At 41.0% G+C, this 23,678-nt stretch overlaps 1 protein-coding gene and 1 long non-coding RNA gene across 4 annotated transcripts in view; both read left to right on the forward strand.

The window, feature by feature from the left end:
- Positions 1-7,659: 7,659 nt before the first annotated feature.
- On the forward strand, positions 7,660-13,893 carry LOC147759057 (uncharacterized). The gene is made up of 3 exons (XR_015329542.1): positions 7,660-7,898; positions 12,827-12,985; positions 13,745-13,893. It is a non-coding gene; the product is annotated as an uncharacterized LOC147759057 (long non-coding RNA).
- A 236-nt stretch (positions 13,894-14,129) lies between these two features.
- Positions 14,130-23,678, forward strand: part of LOC111249174 (uncharacterized) — a 43,643-nt gene continuing 34,094 nt past the window's right edge. For 2 of the 3 annotated variants that reach the window (XR_015330464.1, XM_022802705.2), the window contains exon 1: positions 14,130-14,978. Coding sequence is in view for 1 of the 3 variants with exons in the window: in XM_022802705.2 (XP_022658440.1) it covers positions 14,976-14,978 (3 nt within the window). In the remaining 2 variants the exon portion in view is untranslated. The remainder of the gene's footprint in view (positions 14,979-23,678) is intronic. The other variant, XM_022802714.2, reaches the window with a different exon arrangement.

A 23,678-nucleotide genomic window follows, 5' to 3' on the forward strand; every position in this document is an offset into this window, starting at 1 on the left:
CATTGTCCCAGTGGCAAGACAGCGCGGAGAAGGTTCGCCCACTGGCATCATTGTAAAGCTATAGCGAACGTCGGCAGCTCACAGAAGGCAACGCCAATGCTGTGAGAGCTAGACAACAGGCAAAGGGAAATCGTGGGCTCTGGCGTCTGCAGCGAGACAACTGAGACGTTGTACCGAAGAAAGGGCAGACAGAATTCAGCACTACAGCATAAACTGCCAAAGCGCCGGTCGTGTGTTAGTCTCTCCGGTCGGGCAGCGCAATGGGATGTTCGACGCGAGGAATCTGTCCCCTGATGGCGAAGTGCTCATCCAACTTTGATAGTGCATAGTTTTGATACAATGACATAGTACTTTTCTTCCTTGTATCTGGCTTAACATTCTAATACATATTACTTTTTTTTTTTTATATCTTTAAAATGTAAATAATATAAAGGTGTATAACAATGTACTAGCATGAAATCAACAGCAGATCCCATAAGAATATAGTATAGAACTGCTTCGTCTAGCTTCATCTTCTGGCACATCGACGCTCACCATCGTTACGTGGAGTTCAATATTTTTGAGTGCTTTTTTAGCCTTTCGTTAATTCTATATTAATTTTTTGAGACATAAGATCATAATGTTGCAGTTAGTTAGAGAATATGAAAATGGGAAACTGGGAGAAAGTATCCTGGCCTTTGTGCTCAGAGGACCGTATCGTTGTCCTCCATGTTTATATTCAGTTTTCAATTTTCCAATTCAATTTCAAGCGGCTCCACGTTGCTAATTTTCCCGAAATATTCGGATTTGGGAAATATAAACTGTAATATATATTACAAAAAAATCGACTTTGCGCTTCTCAATGCGGAGACTCTTCATTTATTCGCTTTCGTATAGAAAACAATTGGGTTTCTTCCAAGAAGGTAATGCGTTGCCAATATATATTGAAACGGTTAAGTACAAAAGTCTGCGCTTGTTTAGACCATAATATTGACTTTCTAATGGTGTGTCCGCAGTGCACCTACTTTTACACTGTGGTACGCTATTGTCCCATAGAGCCAGCTTCATACATAAACAAACAAAAAAAAACCGGCTTGAAAGCTACAAAGAAGAAAGGAAAAACTTACATTAGATAGTGCGCAAATTACCACTAAAATATGAACGGAAAACATAAAAAAACATCATTAATAATTAATTCATTCATTCAGGCCAAGACTGAAAGCTATTAGAAACCTGTGCCCTGTGAACTTGTTCGTAAAACTAGGGATTTTTAGTGATTCAGCCTTGAATTCTCAGCTCATATATCAAGCCTCCTCAACGGCATCTATAAAACTTTTGCCACGACTCCAGACTTTGTGCCTTAGAGTCTTTCTTTCCACTGGCCACTAGTGCGTTCGGTTTTTCGCCATTTTCGCAGCTGGACCGAAACGGTGCTGGGCTGGGCTGGGCGGCAAGCTTTCCCAAAGCTGGCTGGCTGGCTGGCTGTCCGTCCGTCCGTCCGTTCGTTCGTTCGTTCGTTCGTTCGTTCGTTTTCTGTTCATTCATTAATCTGCCAGAGGCCAGAACAAACGAGACTCCATGGATAATATCACAACGGAGCCAGACTCACATAATGGATAGCAGTCATGCAGCCATGGACGGGAGCCTATGCCTTTGAGAAAACATCGTTCGTGTCCGTTTTTGTTATCCACCTCTGTTGTTTGCGCAAGAGCGCCTGCCTAGTCGTCGTGAAGATGTTTACACTATGCAGTCAGGCGAAACGAGTTGAAACAACGCTGAGATCACGCGGAGTTAAGGGCTGTTCGTGGCGCTCGTGCTAACGCATTTAGCATTGTAGCGGGTTTTGAGGCGGCCAGCCAGTCCACAGGCAGCGGCTAAAAAATGTATATTTAAGTCTTCATTTTGTATCGCTGCCCCGCTGGAAAATCTGAGATGATTTTAAATTAATATCTCTTTTATTGCGCAATGAATATAACTTTTTTTAGCGCGATCGAATCAAACATTATACGTTTGGTAAAGATTAGAAGGAAGAGCCGGTGTTTACATCAACTAACTAAATCCTTGGTAGTATATCGTACTATGAGACCAATGGTTAATTACATTGGTGTAGGCTGCGATCAAATGAATGTACAGCAGTCAGGGTAGATAGCTTGTTTTTATAAATCTAAAGATGTAAAGTAAGTACATATATAATCATACTTAATTCATACTACGATTGTTTTTAGATTGTAATAATTAAGTGATAAATTTATGTAATATGATAAATTATAGTAATAATGTATAGTACTAGCAACAGCTGGCAAGTTATTTCAGCAAGTTCCGTACAAACGTTGTAATGCGTCGTGACCAGTACTGGAGCAGGTGCTCGACGGGTCGCGATTCGGAAGGCCGAGTAACAGCAGAACCGTAATATACAAAGAACGCGGTTAAAAGCCTAAACACCGTTAGAAAATCGAAAACTGCCTATTGATACAGTCTGCGTTTTTCTCTTCTAATTGGTCCCTACTCAACGACGTCCGCAGGAACAAGTTGATTAACGCGTCCTGTCGCTGCTGCTAGAAGTGTTGTGTATTCTTTGTGAATGGGACACAGGATACCTCTGCAGATTTTGCCAAACTTTCTCGAGTCGGCTCCTCTCTGTGCACACGTCCCCGTTCCGCCCCTCAACGCCCGGTTCGTCAATGGCAACATATCGAGATGATCTTGTCAGCGGTAATATAAGAAAAATTATAGATGTGATGGAGAGCGTGATTTAAAAGCACAACACTAATGTCTTGGTAACGGAGAGGATACAAATAGGTTATGGCATAAATTATTACCGAATATAATGTTGTGTTCTGATCCCTGCGTTGACAGATCTGATAGACTGCAATGCAGGAAACTCAGCAACAGCAAGATTGTAATATACGGGGAGAGCGGCCGGATTGCGGACCTCTCTTGCGCAGTTGGTGAGAGTGAGTGAGTGAGTGAGTGAGAGAGAGAGAGAGAGAGAGAGAGAGAGAGACAAGGGGGAAAGGCAGAACCAAAAACATATGCCGCCAGGCCAGAGCATACGGTTTAGAGAAGCAGTTTATATTGATTTAGTTACCTGAGTAGTTAGACCAGTGTTTTGCACCGAGTTAGATCATAGGTTACTTGCATGTTATTAGACGTCACACCTGACAGAATATTTAGATCACGTAATGTCCTTTTGTCCATACGTTAGCAAGACAAATGTGTATCAATATCACCTAAATCTGAAAACACGCTTTTTGCAGCAAACATCATATCCTTCGCTTTTAGTTTCAGGTGGTTGTATGGAAGTTTAGGCGTTCAACTAAGCATTGGCTTGTGACGTATTTTTTAAGCGGGTGATATATTTGCATCAATATAAAACGGCGAAATAGGCTATTACTTATTAAAGTCCGGAAAGTACGCTTGGGTCCAAAATTAAGCCTGAAAGCGGCCATGTTGTACATTTAGTAGCATCGGGAACGTCCTACACAGAGTGGAAACAATCGACAAGAATAAGACGGGTAACAATGACATGCATATGGCCTAGCTACATCTATTGAATAAAGCTGTCCGCCCAGAAAGACCTGGAGCACAAGGCAAACACATCCTTTTCGATAACAACCCCAATCCGCAATGGACAAAGCTGGTTGAAGCCCCCCTTCTCACCCCGTCATAAATATATTTAACACCAAAGACGCCAACAAATTCTTCGATGTAGCTCTGAAAATATTGATATAATAGTCGGAGTACATATATTGGTTGAAAGAAAGGATAGCGGTATAGCTGTAAATATAGGATAAATTATATAATAACTAATTAATGGGCTAAATATAACGCGAGGCTCTTTTTCTTTGGTTAAAAAACACCATGACTTATATTAGGACTTGATCTATTGGATGCGTAACTTTATCTCGGGCTTGTCTAAGGTGTCAATACCTCATCATTATCAATAGAGCACTAGTCAGGGGGAATTTGCAGGCTGTTATAACGTTATATAGATATTCAATTACATAAATAAGACACACATTCGAGCGGTTAAAAAAAGATTTCCTTAAAAGATTGCTGCCTTTAGTAACCCAAACTTCTAAGTTTGTTGTTCATATAAACATTGATTTCACTCATTTCGACCACTCTGAAGAGAACAACTTTCAATTTTATCAGTGTTTATTTTCGTAATGAAGGATGGCAATATGTTGTTTTATTTATGATAATCCATCACAAACATTGATCCATCGACCAGTAAAGCTAATTCCAAACTGCATCACTAGAAAAGCTCCGGAGGGCCTTCAATGTCCCTCGAACTTCCCCTCCATTTCGTGCTATGATTCGGATAGTCAGTAGAAGTAGTACACGACAAATAGCACTAGAACCCAAGGGGTGAACAGCTCTTAAATCACAGATTAAAATACGACGTGACCTTTGGGAGTTGCTGTTTCGCAGCCTTATTCGTGCTTTTCCCCGGGAGCCATTTTCTCGCAAAGAAAACCTCAATAGCTCATGCGACCCGTGAACCGTGCTGAAGAATCTACGCGTCTAAATATATAGGCTATCAGTTTAATAATGAACACTTAAATTTAACGGAAAATTTGCAATTTAGAACAACGTAAATTTAAATGGTAAACAAGAAAGGAAGCAAAATCGGATAGTAACGAGTCAATTACACACACACACACGCACGCTGTTTAAAATAAGCATATTATCAACTGTTGTGTAATTTCTTTCTGTCTAAATCCTTTATCGTTTCTATAGCCATTGTTTTACGTTGAAACTAGTCAGGGTAATGGTGCAGGATCCTAAACTCCTAAAATCGACGAAAATAATAGCAATATATCTATTGAACACTGCTACGTTTAAAATAACCTTGTACTAAAATTTCGGGAAAACTTGTAACACGCGATTGTCGCCTTTCAGAAGACATCTTTCATGCTTGAATGAACGTTTAAATTTTTAGTTTTAGCAGCCTTTTACATATGTTCCAACTCTAGATTTTTTTGCATTTGGCTAAGAGATTTAGCAAAGGAGCATTTTGGATACGCCATATTTTCTTAAGCGTCTGTTCAAACAACAGCGTAAACGCCTCATTTACCTAAACACATTGAATCTAAAACGTGTGATATTGGGTCGACAACTCCAGGTTTAGTTTGTCTATAGAATGAAGCAATTCTTTATACTACGATACACCTATTTTGGATACCTACCTATAATGTCACCATTCTATCGCCTCTTCAGTTGATTTTCTCGTTAACGTTCACGCGACAACTTCAACTAACGGAAGCTGTTTGTCGCATTTTCCCTTAACTTGCTTCCCTGCTATTAAACCAAAAATCACCGCTTTGCCAACTCGATGTACTAGAAAAGCTTTCTTAGAGAAACCGGATGCGGGCTGACTTTGCAAGCCATTCACCGGAAATGACAACGCTCATTTGCCCATTTCTTATCGATTTAGCCCATTGGCGCTTGTTCAGGAGTGCTGTCTCCCAACACGTCGTCCTTTCAGTCAAACATCTCGTACAGCTCAGCATGTATTGCCCCACTGCCAATGCACATAATTTATCTCTTAAATACACCCCTGTTCTCCCCATGGAAATGGTATGACGTAGCTGGCTATCTACCTGCATCTATGTGTAAATAATACTACAAATTTTTGTTGTGATACGGGTACTGTATGTGGTCCTGTTGAAATAGTCCAAGTAAAAGTACACATAAGACGTCTTGCAATATTCTGTGAGAAAGGAGAAAGAGGAGCGGCAATTGCATCTTCTCGCTCACAATTTCGCGTGCTCAGTAAACGCGTATATATATATGTAAACAGAAGTTCATATCAGAATAGCACGAGTAACTTCTAGCAAACACATTCGAGGCCTGCCAGCCCAATAAGCGTAAAAAGTATCTGCAATTCGACGAGGTGGTTTTAGCATAGCAACCGCCGAGTCCTTTTGCTTCGGATACTATCCCAAAGTCTCTATCAGCGTGTGCCCTCGGCCGAACGCTCAGCTATAACGGCTGCCGAGTGTCTGTTCTTTCATCGTTATCTGCCCCTTTGCGAGCGGAAACGCCAGTGAACGGAAGCGCCCATCGACCATCGGGCACCAGAGACTTGCGGACTCTAACGGGGGCATAGGAACTGCCTGATATTTGCCGCCGTACCCTATCGTTAGGCCGGTTCAACTTGCGACAAGGGACAACGGACCCACTTTCAACCGGTACATGGACGATGATGACTACGATGGAGATACTAATGGAGGAGCTGATGAAAATTGCGTTTGAAATCATTAGCCGCACTTTTGTACCTCGTTTGCTTAAATATTGTTTCTCGCTATCCTCTAGCTAGCGTTCCGGAACACGCGTGCCAATGGTTATAGAAATAGGTATTATATGATAATGGAAATAGATTTTAGATAGGCTCTTTTAGGATGCGCTTTTTAAACCATTAACTATCAATGGAAACTATGTGACATATAGAAAGTAGGGCTATATAAAACAGGGGTTATATAGGCCACGCTTTTTTCTAGATTTATTTGGACGAACACGGGTGAACATTTTTGGTGTAATTTTATTATTTTGGTCTAGTTTGAGTATCAATAAAATTTCAAGAGGTAGGGCGGAACACCTGAGTATTTTTTTCGCATTTTAGCGCATCTTTATTAAACAAGACGGAAGCAGAATGATTACCATTATTTTTAACCACGATTTTGCAATGGTAAATTGAAAGCAAGTTACGTTCCGCAAAAGCTGATTAGAATTACATGACCACATTGGAGACTATATGAGCCAGCGTAAGGTGTATATATAGGCGAGATCACTTCAAGCATATATGAATCTAATTTTTACAAAGAAATGAAAAGACTTTGTTGTCTCAGTATACAACTTAGTTTAGTAAAAATGGGCATATCGGTATTTATGTTAAGTCAATAACAGGTCAGACAAAACAATATTAGCTAATAATAACAATAGTAAATACACACCACGTGGCGGATAATCCCGATCATGAACTGGGGTTTGTCATTGATTGTTATTTATACAGACTTCAACCTAGCTTTTGGACAATAGCGCGCGAATCGTTACTGTTCGTCTTTACTTCTTGAACACAACTCGTGTAATTACAGCAATTAGGCCATTCAGGATCCGGCTTCGTGAACCCAAAAGTTATACTTCTTGGCCTTAAATGGTTACAAAACATCATCATGATTTCTATTCATATTTATACACAAAAGAAAAAGCATGATTGCTTTAGCTTTGTCGCTATAGCTCTACCTATAGATCAACGACTAAGTATATCTAATTGATAGTAGTTCAGCCGCATGGAATGCGATGAGGCCATTTAGGTCACATAATATAGAAAGCTTTAACGAACACAGCCAGCCCAAATTTTTCTTTGTGCCGGTCGTATTCGTTAAGGCTTTTTCTTCACAATTTTAGCTCGCATGCTCCCACCCCTCTCTAGATGAAGTGTTTATGAGTAAAAAAAAAACTTTGCCGAGCCTATTTTTGGGTAAATCTGAAAAAATCGACTTTTTTTTGTTTAAATCTCTAGAAGCTTCTGTTTCGTTTACTGATGCTACCATACCCTGGTTGTTTTTTTTCACCCCTCGTTGACTCTTGTCATTGATCATTAGCTAGATCTTCTCTAATAGAGCGTTGTGATAAGGCCATCATACAACTTTCGTGACTCATGGATTTCGGGTACTCTGCCTATCGCAAAACATCTATGAAAGATTTAGCAACGTAGTGCAGGAAGACCGTGACGCCGCCGCAAGCCGCCATAGGGTTTTCTGTTCAAACTCAAGCACCTGAAGTATACCGCCATACAAGTGTGGGAACAGTACGAAGAAGGAACTGCGAGCCGTTAGTAAACATCGGGGTGGAAGATCATACCTTCTTGGACAAGAATAATCTACGGAACACTAAATCGGTGCTTCTGTACAGTGAGTATTATCGACTGTATTACCTTTCAAACAAACAGTAGCCTTTTGGTTTATGACGAGATCACAGTATATTGTTGACGGACATTCCGAGTTTCTCGAGTAAGTTTCATGCTTTCAAAAACAGAGACCATAAATCAGACGTGGAATGGGTAAACAACAGCTATTACTTTAAAGCGACAAACAAACTTAAATCTAGGTCATAAATACATACACACATAAGCATTTGCACCAATACGATGTGCAAATGCTCCTCGTTATCAAGGACCAGTGTCTGTACCTAATTTTCTATTCCAATTAACGTTGTACGCTTCTTGCCAGACCTATAGAATTATAAACGACCTTTGAAGCGTGTTATCAATGAAACGGTTGCAGCATAAGCGGCCACCCGCCATCGATTTCTTCAACACAGCCGAATTGTATATTTTTCATGTTCCGTTTCTTTCTTTCATATGGTCGCCGTCCGGCTTCTTCGTTTGCCTCCACCGCCAACGCCCCATCGCCGCCGTCGTTTTCCAGTCGTTTGTCTATTTTTTTCTCATTGTTGTTATTGTACTCACTGGCTCACTCCCTGTAACGGCTGGTTGCCACTTGTCCGACTGCGCGTCTGCTTCCCATGGGTGGCCAATAAGAGGGAGCGGAAGTAGGACTGTCGTTTGTTCGTCTATCGACATGTGTGTTTGTCTATCAAATAATAACGGAAGCAGCTGTGGCAGAGCTCGTTCCATCTGAATGACGGTCACGTCAGTTTCATTCCCAATCAGTTGGGGTTACGAATGGCTATATGGGACTACTGGACCCTCAAACGCGTGGACAACAGAAAAATGAAAGGCTAAATAAGACAGGGTCATAGATGCAGCCGCCGCTGCCATTGCCATTGTCGCTGTTGCTGAATCGATATTCTTTTGCCTTTGGGGACATTTTGTCCCTTTCACTTTCTTTTTTGCTCTCCCTTTACCTTTCGTATCTCTTACCCCCGCCCCCACCCCCTCCCACGGTTACTCCTGCGCTTGCCTATTCGTCTTCTTTTACCGCCCACTTTTTACGAGCCCCTCATTTTCGTTACTCGCCAGAGCTCTTCCCTCCTTTTAACTGGCCCGGTTTATACATACGCACCGCTACGAAGCAGAAAAGAAAAGAAGAGCTTGGGAAAGGAATAAAGTAAAAGGATGTGGGGAAAAGAAGTTGCTATTTACGTGGTTTATTAAACCTATCCAACAGTAAGTATTCCCTACGGTCGAATTCGATGTCTCTATCAGTCGCAACAGAAGCTATAGTCTAGCACATATGTGCACCCTCTGTGTGTTGCGTTTACCTCGATATATTACGGTCATAGACGTCTGTCTTGAGTTCAAGTATAAACATGTAACTGAATAATATGTTAACTAGAGTGTAAGTTACAACAACAACGATAAAATTACCGACCTTGCGTTCAGACATGTGTAAACTATATCCTAACATGGCCTTACCGTTAAATATGCATACATGTAGACTATCACGAACACTTATAATGAAACTCGCGGCAAAACATAATAATTTGTCTTTCTTTGTGAATATACGATATTGTTCAATAGAACGGCATCTATTTTGAGTTGAGTCGAGTGGAAGACGCATGCTTTACCAGTAAAGGAAATGCCAAAGAAAAAAACTTATTGGCGATGCAGCTAGACACAAACAACGACGCGCTGGGAGACAGTCATCTAAACAGGTAGATAGTGGCTAAAATACGGGATGTAAAACGTAAGAGACCATTTAGGTTGACTGATTGAATATAATGTCGACTAGTAAACGCGGCACAAATGATATTTATTCACGGAAAATTGCAAGTGGTTAATGGTTATACCCTATACATCGGTATACAATTAGGTGATACAGGCGGGCAAATATCTATGTATTGTTTTATTTTGATTCAATAATTTACCCAATTTGCTTCTCAGCTAATGAAAGCCCATTCCTAAAGGCGTTCATTTTCTGTTGCCGATTTTTCAGGTATATAGGGTATTGTTAATAACGATCAGGTCCCTTAGGTCTGACGTTTGCAAGGCGCTTCGCCTTTGAAGCCGAATACGTATTGCATAGCCAGTACGATCTTGAATAACCGGCGCAGAAGATCGTTATACTGGTGACAATCTAACCCTCAAACGATAATGCGTCTTCACAGTGAGGCAATTAGCAAGACCAAGAAGTGGCTACGTTAAGAGACAAATACATCGCACACGAGTCTCAGAGAGTATGAACCCATTCATACGATACCCGCTTTATTTCGGGAGCATATCAGTTCGGTATGCTGGGCTTCCTTTACTACATGCTATGCCGCCAGAGCAGTCTGATATGGTGTTCAAGCGATCTTTTTTTTTGAGTCGGATTAACAAGTCAAAATTATCCTTCGCTTGTATACTAGAAAAGTTCAGCATGCCGATATAGTCAAATCAAGGCCGACCTATTCGCATTTAATTTTCTAGGCGCATTCGGACTAGATCCTGAGTATTCAACTGAATGCTAGAGCAAAACGCAGATTTTCAATTTGATCAATAAAACGTCTTATTACCTCATTACGGCACATTACCTCATGTTAGCAATCTATCCTGTTTTGCCATGATGACACCTACAGCTTTACTTTTTCAGTCGTGCAATTGCAGTGAGTTTTGTTAAAATATGGCCAACGTTTCCAGAAATTAAATTATTTTCTACCGAACATGGATCCTATATCAAAAAGGATCAAAAAATCGTGACATGCATAATTGTCGAAATTATACGTTCTTCTATATGTTAACCATTATTCATTCATCTGACCAGTATACCTAGTGTCACCGTTATCGACAACAGACTTGATCGAAAAGAGCCGCTTAGCCATCTTGATAGATTGTAGCAGGACAGGTACATATAATTGCATTAACCATAACCCCACGGGTCTTGCTGTCGCAACTATATTTTATTACATGGTAATACTTTTGTCTGGCTCCTTCTATCTGTTCGAAGTAGGCTACCGTTTTCACGCTACGATTAGCGACACGTATAAGTAATACATACGAATATAAGCATCCGATGTGCTAGTTTCGCACAGTCTGTTGCTAGGGGGTTCATCTGGGGCAAGACGCAGTTCAGCGACGGTAACCCTGACGGTAGCAAGTACTGCATGTACAAGTGAGGATAATACGGCATTGTGATTCTGCGAGCATTTCGGTCCCAATCATCTAGAAACCGTGGAAAAATTCTGTTCTCTTGAACAGCAGTGCCATTACACTACCATAGGCAGCGTCAGGTTCTCTGCAGGCTAGCAGCTTTTTCAACTCCACCACCGCCTCTTCCTAATGCGGCCATAACCGCAGCGACCGCCCGATCTGCGTAGACCCCGCAGTTTCGAATGCGCTCGTTTATCACAATTGCTGTGATGGACTGGTACGATGCTATAATCAATTGACATTCCTAATTCACGAATAGGTTGCAGCGGCCGCGAAGAGACCCTGCGGTACGCTTTGGCACTCCTAGTACAAGCTTGACCCTTAACTGCCTACATCGTGTTGCCCGGCGCCGTAGACTACATAGAGTAGCAACCTTTCTCACTTCACTGGGCGACATCAAAGAACAGGAAATCAAAAGTCGCTTAAGGTACCAATAATAATTTGATTTCCTATTATTTACCTAGGCTTGAATTTCTTTCTTCTTGTGGGAAACAACAAATATATAAATATTAAAATAAGAGATGTGATTTGTGGAAAGATAGATATGATTTACTGCTACTGGAGGCTGAAAGCTGTTCTTTGGCAATTACGGCTGTGGAGAACGTTCGTTCGAAATAAAAGCCTTATGCTATTTAACTAGCGTAGCTGACAGTTAGAATGGATTGTGTCATAAGCAGAGTTAGCATTAAGAGCCTATTCGCAGGGCGGGCAATTTCGAAATAGTATTAAACGTATTTCGAAGGAAGCTTGGGAAAAGAATGTAAAAATTGTCGAAACAAAAAGGGAATTAAGATAGAGCAAGAATTATTTTTAGGAGATCTTTTCCAAGTAGAGGTAGCACGATGTACACGACGGACCCTACTCGGGCATGACATTGACTTACTTGTCTTTAGGTCTCTGTATGCATTACGTATACACAAATACATTTCTTAGAACTTACAAATAAATTAAGCATTATAGCTTCGAAATAGAGAGTGGAACGAGTCCAATGCGTGAATCAGGCTAAGACAAGTAATCGCCGACAGATCCACTTAAGCCTCTACTATTGAACTCTATTTAACAGGTGTCAATAGCGTTACACAGCATAGCGCTGCAGCGAATTGTAATTTAGTTCAAGCTGATCAAACGAAAAGTTCAAAAATCACACATCTGCAAACTTACCGTCTTCACAACAACGACAAACAGCCACACATCAGCACGTTGGAACCCCTGTTTGTCTCATCTATATCAATATCTATTTAGACTTTTCTAGTTTTTAATGTACATATGCGCCACACTGTTAATTAATATTTGCACCGTTGCAAACATTTTAAATATATATTATTATAATAGCAAATGTGGCGATATTTGTGCGGATCTGCGCGGTGGGCCGACGCTAATGACTCAGCAAAATTTCAAAATTTTGGCTCAAAATCTGAGCCGAGAGACTTCATGTGAGGATACGCTATCCCCAACTTCACTACGGCGCGTTACCGAATTGACCATCATGGTCTAACTATACATTGTTCGTTAATTTGTTAAGCGTAAGCCAGCAATTTCCAATTGTACATCTAGTAAGAGGCCTAAATCTAATCTCTTCTATGATACATCGCACAGATACATCGGAATGCCAAGCGACTCGTGGAGCTATACGAAAAAGTAGAGCAAACAATAAATGATCATATATATATATATATATATATATGTATATCTTGAATGTAACTCTGTTCAAGCTTCGTACAAGTATTCGTTTTTTCTCGCCATTTTCAGTGCATTGCAACCAGCGCCGTGCAAGAAGATTGAAGCTAGGTGGCGAACCAAACGCTTAAACTGCTGTATCTTCGCGTTGCGTGGGCACATTTGTGTTTCGAGTTTTGTGTAACTTAAATTCATCTCACAGCAAAGCGGAAATACGGCCAGGCCGAAACGGTAAGGTTTACTCTGAAACGAAGGTGGCGCTCTATTTAAGCGCGAACATTCGAAACGTCACCATAAGGCCGAAGTGCCATCCAATACGCTGCTCTTGTTATCTCAGGAGTACCTTGGTCAAACGAAGTGCGCTGACCTTGGATGAATAACTGACTTCATGTCACAGTCACATATGCAAACAACTGTCCTTAATCTGGTTTTAAAAGGGCTCATATTGAGGACGAAACAAAGTTTGTTGGTATTATTACGTTAGCAGACTAAGCTTATGATACTCATTTACCGAATCCAGAAGATCCTATTCGCAGCAGTCAATAGCGCACTATTTGCCGGAGAGCGATCACTGTTTAAATACCATGCATCGTGATAATATTTATCGATAAATTATTCCTGAAAGACAATGATTAAATCTAACTAAGACAAATGTAAGTTAAATATGCTAAGATAATCCGTATTCCCATTTTCCGACCGGAAGCAGAAGTTTTTTACGGGCGGACCAAAAGCATCCATAGATAAAATGTGCTTCTTAAACCGACTGTAAGTGAACTTTGAGAGATAGGACTATTTATGATACGTAGCCATCGTTGAGCAGTCAAACGCTTCGTAGAGATGGCGTTTTACTATCAGTCTATCAGTAGAAATAAGCTATTATAACAACATCCAAATAACATCGTTAATTTCTCCAAGTCTATAAATCAGCTTAGGATTGACCAAGCGGACAATTATCTCTATAATTATACAATTATCCTCTATCCATTTCAGTTCTTTTGCAAGAAGTAATTCGTGATTGGACTCTCACAAGCGAAATCTTTTTGAGCTAACGTCTCAAACTATACCAGCAACAGCCCTACCAGCTTGTGCTTATATAGTTGTTGTCAATTCTGTTTGACAAAAGCTATATAAGCACAAGCAAAAGAGAATGAGGAGAGGAGAAGGAGAAGGAGAAGGAAGAGGAGGAGGAGAAGGAGAAGGAGAAGGAGAAGGAGGAGGAGGAGGAGGAGAAGGGCGACGTGGCAAGGGCAGGCCACCGAGAGGGTACGGTAAAGTGGAGAGGGTGGCCTTAGGACAGCAGCGGCGGTGGCGGTGGCGGTGGCGGTGGCGGCGGCGGCGGCGGCGGCGGCGGCGGTAGCAGCAGGTGGGCTTGGTGACGGAGTTGTGTCGGATAAACTTCGCGGCATGTTCTGCGCTACCGGTGCGTGTGCTTCTAACCGGTGCCAAATTATTCTTAATTCAATTCCTTGCTGGCGATCAGATAACCATGTAGAACGTACGAAGAGTTTGTGCATCGATGATATTACGTCCGTCAATTTGTCCTTGCCATTAGGTAAGCTGCTCGTGTGCGTTGCGTTCATAGGACAGCACCGAAAGCGAACCCAAGCCATTAAGTGTTTTAGCCTCCTGCTATCCTGGCTATTATCTGTCGTTCAGCTGAGATGTTCCAGCGACAACAACAGTAACGATAAGAATAGGCCAGTCAGTCCGTCATCCTACGAACAGTAAATGGTTAGAGGAAATCAATAAACAGAAGGACGGTTCTTTCATTGGCTGTATGGATGAAACAAAATAGCATTGTAGCTGTGTGCATTATGTTATTAAGTGCTGTCTGAGATCTGACCAGGTATTGACTGAGCGTAGTCAACTGAAGTGGGTTTTGTGGTGGCGCCTGAACGTGAGATATGGTCTAAAAAATCAACTCGCCGAGCAATATTACTAGATGTACGATAAAAACATTACTTGGCCTTTTCTGCTTTGATGTTGAACGCAAGTACACATAAAGGATAAATAAGTGTTTCATGTGTGAGATCTACGTAGAGAAGCGCCAAGGAGGTTACAATTGAAAACATGACGAAGTGTTAAATTTTGCGCGTTTGTCCACTGGTCATGCAGGATATAACGTGACGTTATTCTCATCGTCGTGGGCCTTGAATTTCGTTGAATCCCCGTGGTATCGTATACATGCGAGGCTGCAGAAGGATAAATGTTGAAGAGTTGAATGGTAAGAGCAAAAACAGCAAGAACTGACTGGTCTAATTTGAATTTAGGACAGATCTGATGCGAGGATGTAATTTCTGAGCGTGAACGTCTTTGCATGCGTGGGGTCAAGAGAATCAATGTATTGATCGAATTCAGATCTTCTAAAAGGTGAATGCAAAGAATGAGCTACTACTAGTATTAGAAATGTTTTAGGTAACAATGTTTGACATAACCCAAGGGATGACATTTATTGTAGTTGAAATTTTTTTGTTTGTTGGTTCAAAAAGGCTGGAGGCCGCTGTTTTAAGCCCTGGCAACGGCATGCTCTTCCCAACCTGTGTGAATGTGGAAAATTACACGAATCCATAATCAGAGAGTAGCTGTTAAAAGCAATTCACCGTGAGAGCCCTTAGGAACGCGGCGAACTAACGCGATATAGTCGTACTAAACTGTTTCAAGATATATCAAAAGAACACACCTCTTTTCTTGTCACGCAGGACAATTATCACACCTTTACATGCTTTTTTTTTTTTTTTTTTATAGACACTTCTCTATTTGTTCTAATTAACTTGTTCAGTTGGACTTACACAATTTCTTTGGGTGTTTTTTAAGTTTGTTGGTCTCATATAGCAGCAACTAGGATAACATTGGTGTGCATAACTAGTTTAACAATCGTTGTGCAATATATCTCCGAAATAGAAAGCTATTTGTACTCGTCGAGTACGAATTGCCAAAGAACAATGCAATGGATTTCCATTAGGTTAAAATTACAGTCTATAAGAACACACACAATGTTCATGAGAGATAGGTAGAAACACGTATTCCCTTAGAGAGAATAAATGATCGACACTTTACCTTTGCAAGTCAAATACTAGCAGAGAATTTTATGTTCGCAGCTAGCTGTTAATAGATAAGATGATAAGAGGCTCTGTTTTAATAGATGCGAAGACCTCCAAAGTCGGCACGTTAAAATAACTGGAACTACGCTGATCGTTCGGCCGATTAGCACGAAATGGGTCAATTTAAATGTGGCAATCAATGCGATATCTTGATCCTAGAAATTTTTAATAATACCACCCCACTAATAACGAAAAGCACGCTAGTAAGGCTCTAAAGCTCAATTCTTTATGCATTAACGAAAATCGATTAATTATCCGAGCGAATGTAGCGGCATTTGCCAGACGTCTTTGATTGGAAGCTCACAAGTTCCCTATTAATATCAACATCCCGTTAATGGATAAAGATAAATATGCTAATGTTCAGTTCGATCAATCAAATTAAACTGTGACCATGGCCTACCTTATTGCAGCAAGCTACGCCGCGGTGTCAAAGAAAAGTGTGTCCTATTTTTCAACTATTCAGTAGTTTTAAATGCCTTATAAGCCTAATCTTATTGCAAAAGGAAAGACGTGCGCAACATTCTATTTCGTTGCAAAATTGCGGTATAGTATAACTCAATCACTTTAACTATTTTTGAGTAAATACAAACATTTCTTATTGTACAGGCTTTAAGTCGAATGAAACAAGTCGTTCATCTTTTCCCTAAACCACGATCGTTTTGGACAAAGGATGACCAAGGATAACATAATTTTAAGCACTTTGTAAACGTTTAGCATCTGATCGTACCCCTTCAACCCTCGAAAAACCCTACCCGACTGTCAACTGATCAGGACTTTTTTCTTGCTAGGTCGTCTGCTATCCGTATCCGCTCTAACAGGACAGATATTTACCTACTTTACGGATAAAATTGCTGGATATTTCCTTTCAACTTAACACATTCATCGACGCATCAAAAGAACGACGTATGATTAAACCATCGACGTCTTACGTGTCAAGATGAATTACAACGCCGTTTAAACTAGAGAGAGAGCTCTTCTAAGCAAGAGCAACTCTTCTAAGTATGTATCGCTTACATTTTTCTATGTATTTTCGCGTTCGTCTTGGAATCAATCCTATGTAAACTTTGCATAATAGGGAATAAGAGGCTTAAATTATAACACAACGATGGTTAAACATATGGAAATCAGTCTGCCCGATACCCAGCTAACGCTGCTTGTCATTGTCTTTCAGACCTTCTCGTACCAGTCACCAGTCACTTATTTGATGACGAACTTTCCTTTTTTTCCTTCTGATTTATTCCCCATGAGGTTTTTAAAGCTCTGTACCCTGTGCAGGCACCTTCGTTGCAAACTCTTGCAGGATTACATTTCAAGTGTAGCGTCGACTGTTTGCGCGATACTTGTTTCGTACCAAAAAATAGGAAGTACGAGCAGCTGGGTGGTCCTTAAGAACACACGGCATCATCCATTACGTATTTTTATCTGCCGTTTCCCAAGCTGCAAGGCAAGCTCACAGTCTGCAGTTTTTCCTGGTCTCGTATTGTCGTGCTCCATCTTTATTTATCTCACGCAGAATACTATACGGACGCCTTACTCTTTGTAACGGTACCGGGAAAAAGCTCAAGTAGCCAGGATTAAGCTATGCTTACTGACCCATTCTCGATAGTCGCTGTTTAGTCTGTCGAAACAACGGCAACGCAGCACAATGGCCAGGAAGATGCTCTTTTGTTTGAGAAAAGACCGAGAACTACGTTCCGATGAGATACGTTCATTGCATATCGGTAGTGATGCGACCCTAGAAACTCAATTCGAGATTCGATGAGGAGTTGATACGAAAATATTGCAATCAATAATTAGAATATAAACTCATGAAATGTATACGAACTTGGCAATGTTTGACGAAGAAAACTCGTAGTCTCTAGCACGTGTTTCTGCCTGCAATTACTGAACTAGACGTATCACTTACTGAAATCTTACACGCAAAAAGAGAAGCGTATGTGCAAGGTTCATTCGAGGGAGGTTTTTTCTAGCCTAAAATATAAACGATGCATGTCGAAAACGCATAGATAGGTTCTATCTGTAAATGTTTGCTTAATATTCATGCTAGGCTTTAATTTTAGTTTATACGTTTAACTTAGATAAATATACGTGTATTTACGTGTACCTCTGCATCACAGCCACGTATCGACGCGGCTGATTATTATTTGCAGCATCTAGGCAACCATGAGCAATAAATATGTCGGTCATCGCTGGTCTCGAAGTCATCAGATAATGGTTAAAAATATACGAGAAAGAAAAATAAGGTGAAAGAATATAATCTCTATAGGCGTCTGATATGGCTATTTTGGCGTCCTACAGGCTGATGCTCGTGAATTCTGATGCTTTACATTTTTTAGGACAATATTAAAAGGTGATTACTTAAAAGATTTGTCCACACATAGCAAGCTAGCTCAGGGTATGCTCGAAATCGTCCACAGATGTACTCCGTGGATGTTATCCTCATGAACATACCATTTCTTTCTAATATACTCGCTAGTCGATCACTTGGCATATCCTTTCAAAGAGAACTCGAGTTGATTTACAGATATGGCGTTAGTTATCAAGAATTAATGTCGTTTCAGATTCTTTGTATGTATATATGTAATGATAGTTGGACATATGTGTACCTTAATACACGCACGAAATTTGGCCTTATTTAGCAGTAGCATCGGGATACTATGTTGCTAACGTGTTGATCGGTAGCGCCGCGACGGCTACCCCCCCCCCCCCCCCCCCCCCCCCCCCCCCCCCCGCCGCCGTCTCCTCCAAATGACTACTAAACCATTACTTCGATTTGCGGAAGGCGACAACAAGAGTAACAGCTCGGAGACTTCGTACTTGTGCCCCTTGCAAGCGAAGGCGAATTGCTGGCGCAGTCTCAGCGGGTTCCCCGTTTTCGTTAATAGGCGAGGGGTGCAAAGGAAAGTGAAAATGAATAGAACGAAAACGTCAACAAACTCTCCGGACCGTTGTTTCTAAGCAATAGAAGCGTTACGTCGCCGTTCTCTCATGTTCCCCCCAAACTCCGGCGGCGACCGCAGTTGCGGCGCACGGTATCACCAACACTGGCGTGGCAGCATTATTGCGTATACTGTACCCCTTTGCTACTCGCTCTGCGCCGTGTATCTCTCTTGGTTTCTACCCTTCGCTCCCAGCACAACTTACTCTGCTTTCCGCTAAAGCTATTGCGCCTATTTTACCAGCTTGACGCTGTCGCTCGCGTGCCTTTCCAAATACCTCAACTCCGACGCAACTAAACGATGCCGACGGGAACGGGCTCAAGGAGAATTCGAGTCTAGAATATAAATTACCCCACTAAGACTGTGTACGTACCTTCGGGCAGCATCATGTGAAACAGATGCACATAATTTTGGCTACCTCACTGCTGCAGCTACAACTCTTTTTTGGTTGCGATCTCGATCAATTTATTGTTGTGATAAAGGTGCTGTCCTCCTATATACAATATGCTGGTCAGGCAAAAAGCCCGCTTTTTTTTTTTCTGTTCAGAGCGATGTCGAACACAATTTTAGGAACCCATGTCTAGTACTTTATGTCTGCCGGAGATCTACGGGCTTGATGAAATATAGCCAAGCTATATCCGAGTGACCAATTATCATTTAAGCAATATCGCAGATTATTCAAAACGGCAAACTATTAAGCAAGATAAATGACAGTGCAAACTAGGCAACTTCCATAACACACTGTATGGCTGCATTAACAAAAAAAAATCTTAAAGCTTACGCTATGTAAATCAAGATATCTTACGTTGCATTTACAAGCTAGCTAATACAACTGCGAACTTGGACGCAGTTCGATTATAAAAGTTTTATCCTTTAAGCAATATATTGTAAGCCTTCGACCAGTGGCCTAATTCTTCAATAGATGGTGACAGCGACCAGGCCTATAAGCGCAACTGAGCCACGAGACCTGGAGATCGGCCCGTCCCAAAAGACCTTAGCTACCGGTCAAACCACCGCAAGCGGCAAACCGGTTAGGGGCCAAATCGCCGCAGGGGGCAACCCTGGGAGAGCCGTTAGTGTACCGGTAGCGGCGTTTGGTCGTGTTCCACGTGGTCGTCGGCGCTGAAGAAAGAGAAGACTCGACCATGAAGGACTAATGTCGACAAAAAGAAACGTGTTCGGCGGGCCGACCAGACATGCGCCCTACAGGGAGCAAGCTGGTATGTACTGTACGGAATTGCCAAACCCTAAAGGATCCACCAAATCGTTGAAAGACTGTGGCAGACGACACACGCAGCCACAAGGAAGCTGGTCAACCGCGAGGCACTGCAGGATGTGATACCATTGGCCATAAAAGATACGTAAATACTGTATAAATGCAGCCTCGATGATTGCAGGCATTGAGTGTTACGGTTAAGATTGCAAACAATCCAGCTGCTAGCTGGGAAACAGCTAAGGTAAGGTCTAAAAGCCTTAGCCACTGGCCGATATATCGCCAGTCTCCGACCAACAGCCTGGTCCTGCACAATTCCTAAATTTTTCAGTTTTAATCTACTATTTTAACACGTCACGTAATGACGTGATGGTGACTACTTTTGTCATTATTAGTAAAACAGTAGTAGGACAGTCGACAATGTAAAACACTGAAAAGCGGATCCGTTGCCGCTGTAGTCGAAATCCAGTAGTTTCGCACCTACTTCCGTGCAACAATATGTCCATTAGTTTATTCAATAGTCATTCAATGATCGGCAAGGCCAAATTCAACGCGGCATATTATGGATCATTATTTGCGTCTTTACCATATTTCGCTGTACGTAACGCTAGATGTTTGCATGCAGCGTGGAAACTATTTTGGGATTTTTGAACTACATAGAGTGTTTTAACTATTCCCAAAAAAACAAAAAAAAAAAAAAAAGAAATCCCGTGAGCCGATCACAGGTTGTTCAGTGTTATTCGTCCTGGGAACGTGGTTTCCACAAAGGTAATCGTGTGTGTTGTTTCATTATGGATGCCCCTATATCATATTCTGAAAAACCGTCGCACTTTACCGATATTACTAATGTGCACTGGACTATGTTCTAAAAAATTAGAAACATTTTTGCCCAGAACATAGCACGCCAAGCACCAGTACGCTGTCCAACGATTCTGGGGAACGTCGGGCGTTCCACAAGGTCCACATTACGCGCTATTGATTCGGGGTCAGCTATTTCGTTCCTTACAATCCGGAGTTACCATTTACCAATACTCCATTTCAGTGGAGAGTCACAAGTCTAAAAGTACTTATTTTTGCGTCTTTTAAGCCGATCTGATTGAAAGCCCAGGTTGGTTTGAAGCCTCGTAAGCAACTGTAGAAGTAAGATCAATGCAAGTTTCAGTACGAATAACTTTAGCCTGCCTGAGTTAATAGAATCAATATGTAAGGACGTTTTATTGTGGATTTGTGCTATGGGTCCGTTACTGGTCTAAATCTCTGCTCTTCAACAGGGGATCTCTGTTTTTTAAATGCAAAAATGTCTCTACATTATATTAAATACTCAATTGAAGCAGAATTACGTTAGAGATATTTTCATTATTGAATTACGATGAGCTTCTCGTGAACGATGCAGACTCATTTGTATAACCAGATCGAGAATGTGCAATAGCTACAGGACGAAGGAATACGAAGTATAACCGGTCATCCTTCAAGATTTCATAGGAAATCAAAATAAGCTTTGCGATTTTTCGACGTGGGCTACACGCATTTGCCATATATCCAAATGCTGTACTTGTTTCGAGGATCGAACGTCAGCTTAACGTATAAAAAAATCTTGACAAATAAAAAAGACGTCTATAAATCTGGATTTTTTGTTGCTCAAAAGGCCGTCCTGCAGGAATGAAACGATGTGTCTTTTTTGGTTCTTGGCCGAGTCTCGGCCTTGGATTCTTCCGACACTGGAGTCTCTTTAGATGCTACTGTTACGACTGTGACCAAAGCCGTAGGCCTCGCGTGCCGCTCGGCCTCGTCGCCACACGTCCTCTAAATGTGTGTCCTTCCAATATTGCTGGGGCAGTGACGATCCTAATATCGTATATCCGATACGAAACGAAAATCAAAATGATTGATCTTACCTGGACGTAAATTCCGTGGTTTTAGCTTAATCTCACTCTAAGGTGCTCGATAAATTTATTTGGGTTGCTAGAAGCGACAGATATTCACTACCAATTTTCTATGCGAATAGCTATTGAATGTGTATTAGTAGATTTTGGATTTAAGATAGCTTTGTGGCGGGTTGTACAGCATGTTTTGGACACGATAGGATTGCATGGGTTATATATATATATATATATATATAGTTTAAGTTGAAGAACATTTACGTCAAGACCCGCCTAATCGCGTGTAGAAACAACATAAGTTTGACGCTTTACGCTATTAGCTGCGTTAACGCATCTGATTTCAATAAAAACGTTTTTTCGAACGTACGTTCAGCGTATTCTATCTGGCACATTGGTTAAGTGACCCACAATCGTTGAAATCATATTTATGATAGAAGGGTCTTTGCCGCCTAAGTGGTGGCGACAGGCTGTCTAGTATCTAGTACTGATGATGATACGTAAACGAAACGGTCGATTTGAAAGAGGAAAAGTATTTCATTCGTACCATCATACGTTTATAGCAGCACTGTATTTAATTGGCTAATGTTAATTCTGTTATGGTGCAGCATAGGACGATTGTTGATTGGGGCTATAAAACTCTTATAGCCCCAACTGAAATGTATCTTGTGTATAGTTAACTGTGAAACGTTTTTTCAAGCTATAATCCAATATATATATATATAAGATAACGGTCATACAACATAGATGGCTGACTATGCTTATAGTGACCTAATATTAAATAATAAACAAGAGTGAACTCTGAGCGTTTTCTTCACGATCAAACTGTTTTGTCTACAAGGCTGCTATATCATATAATAAAAAGAAAAAATTTTGAGTGCCCCTCGTGTTGCCTTTTGTATAGGATAATACTCAGCTAAGTGGCTAGATCAATGCATAGCGTGATGGCATTATTATTATTACTTATATAGATATATATGTACCTACTCGTATTGTCCTGAAAGCGGTCAAGTTGATCTCTCTCAGTAGGTTTCCCAGTGTTAATACTGTTCTGATCTTTATCTACTATAACACGCAGTTGCCCGATACATTGACTTTCTAGGCATCTCCATAAGTACACGATCAAAGCACGAAATAGACCGGTTAACCACATTGGAAAATACGTTCTCTGTCGTACGATTTGTTTTGACGTGGCGCTACTTAGCTCTATTTTGTATAAAAATACATGAAAAATCCAAATGGAACTAATATCGTTCATTTATTTTCGCGTACATTTCTTTATGCGGGAAGCGTTTGAAGTTGACAATTAATTGGGTAACTTGCTCTGCCAAACTTCTAGTTGAAGGAGATCAAAAGTCCTCGTCTCGCGTTGGGCCAACGATGCGGCAGCTGCAAAAAGCATGAAAACATGTCCTTAAGCGCTCGATTTTAACAATAAATATATATATATATATATACCATAGCGTAAGCCAAGTAAAGATGCGTTGACCCATTCGAGTACATTTCGGTGTCTACATAATGAACCAGGAGGATAAACCGTAACTTCCAAGAAGACATTATAGCTTATCGTTTCGTTTTTACGAGCATGCACTACCAACGAAATGGCCTTTTCCTTGCCAGGCTAATACTACGAATAATTTAGGACGCACCGTGTTATAATTAGCTATGTGAAACATCGACAGTTGTTCTATGTTGAGATTGCTTTTTACTTATATTTTTATGAAGTTACTAACTTGCCTATAATTTTATTAGCATTGATAAGCCTTTATTACTCAGCAATACGAGGTGCATACA

This window comes from Varroa destructor, unplaced genomic scaffold, assembly GCF_002443255.2.
Source record: "Varroa destructor unplaced genomic scaffold, Vdes_3.0 BEIS01000001.1, whole genome shotgun sequence".
Lineage (NCBI taxonomy): Eukaryota > Metazoa > Arthropoda > Arachnida > Mesostigmata > Varroidae > Varroa > Varroa destructor.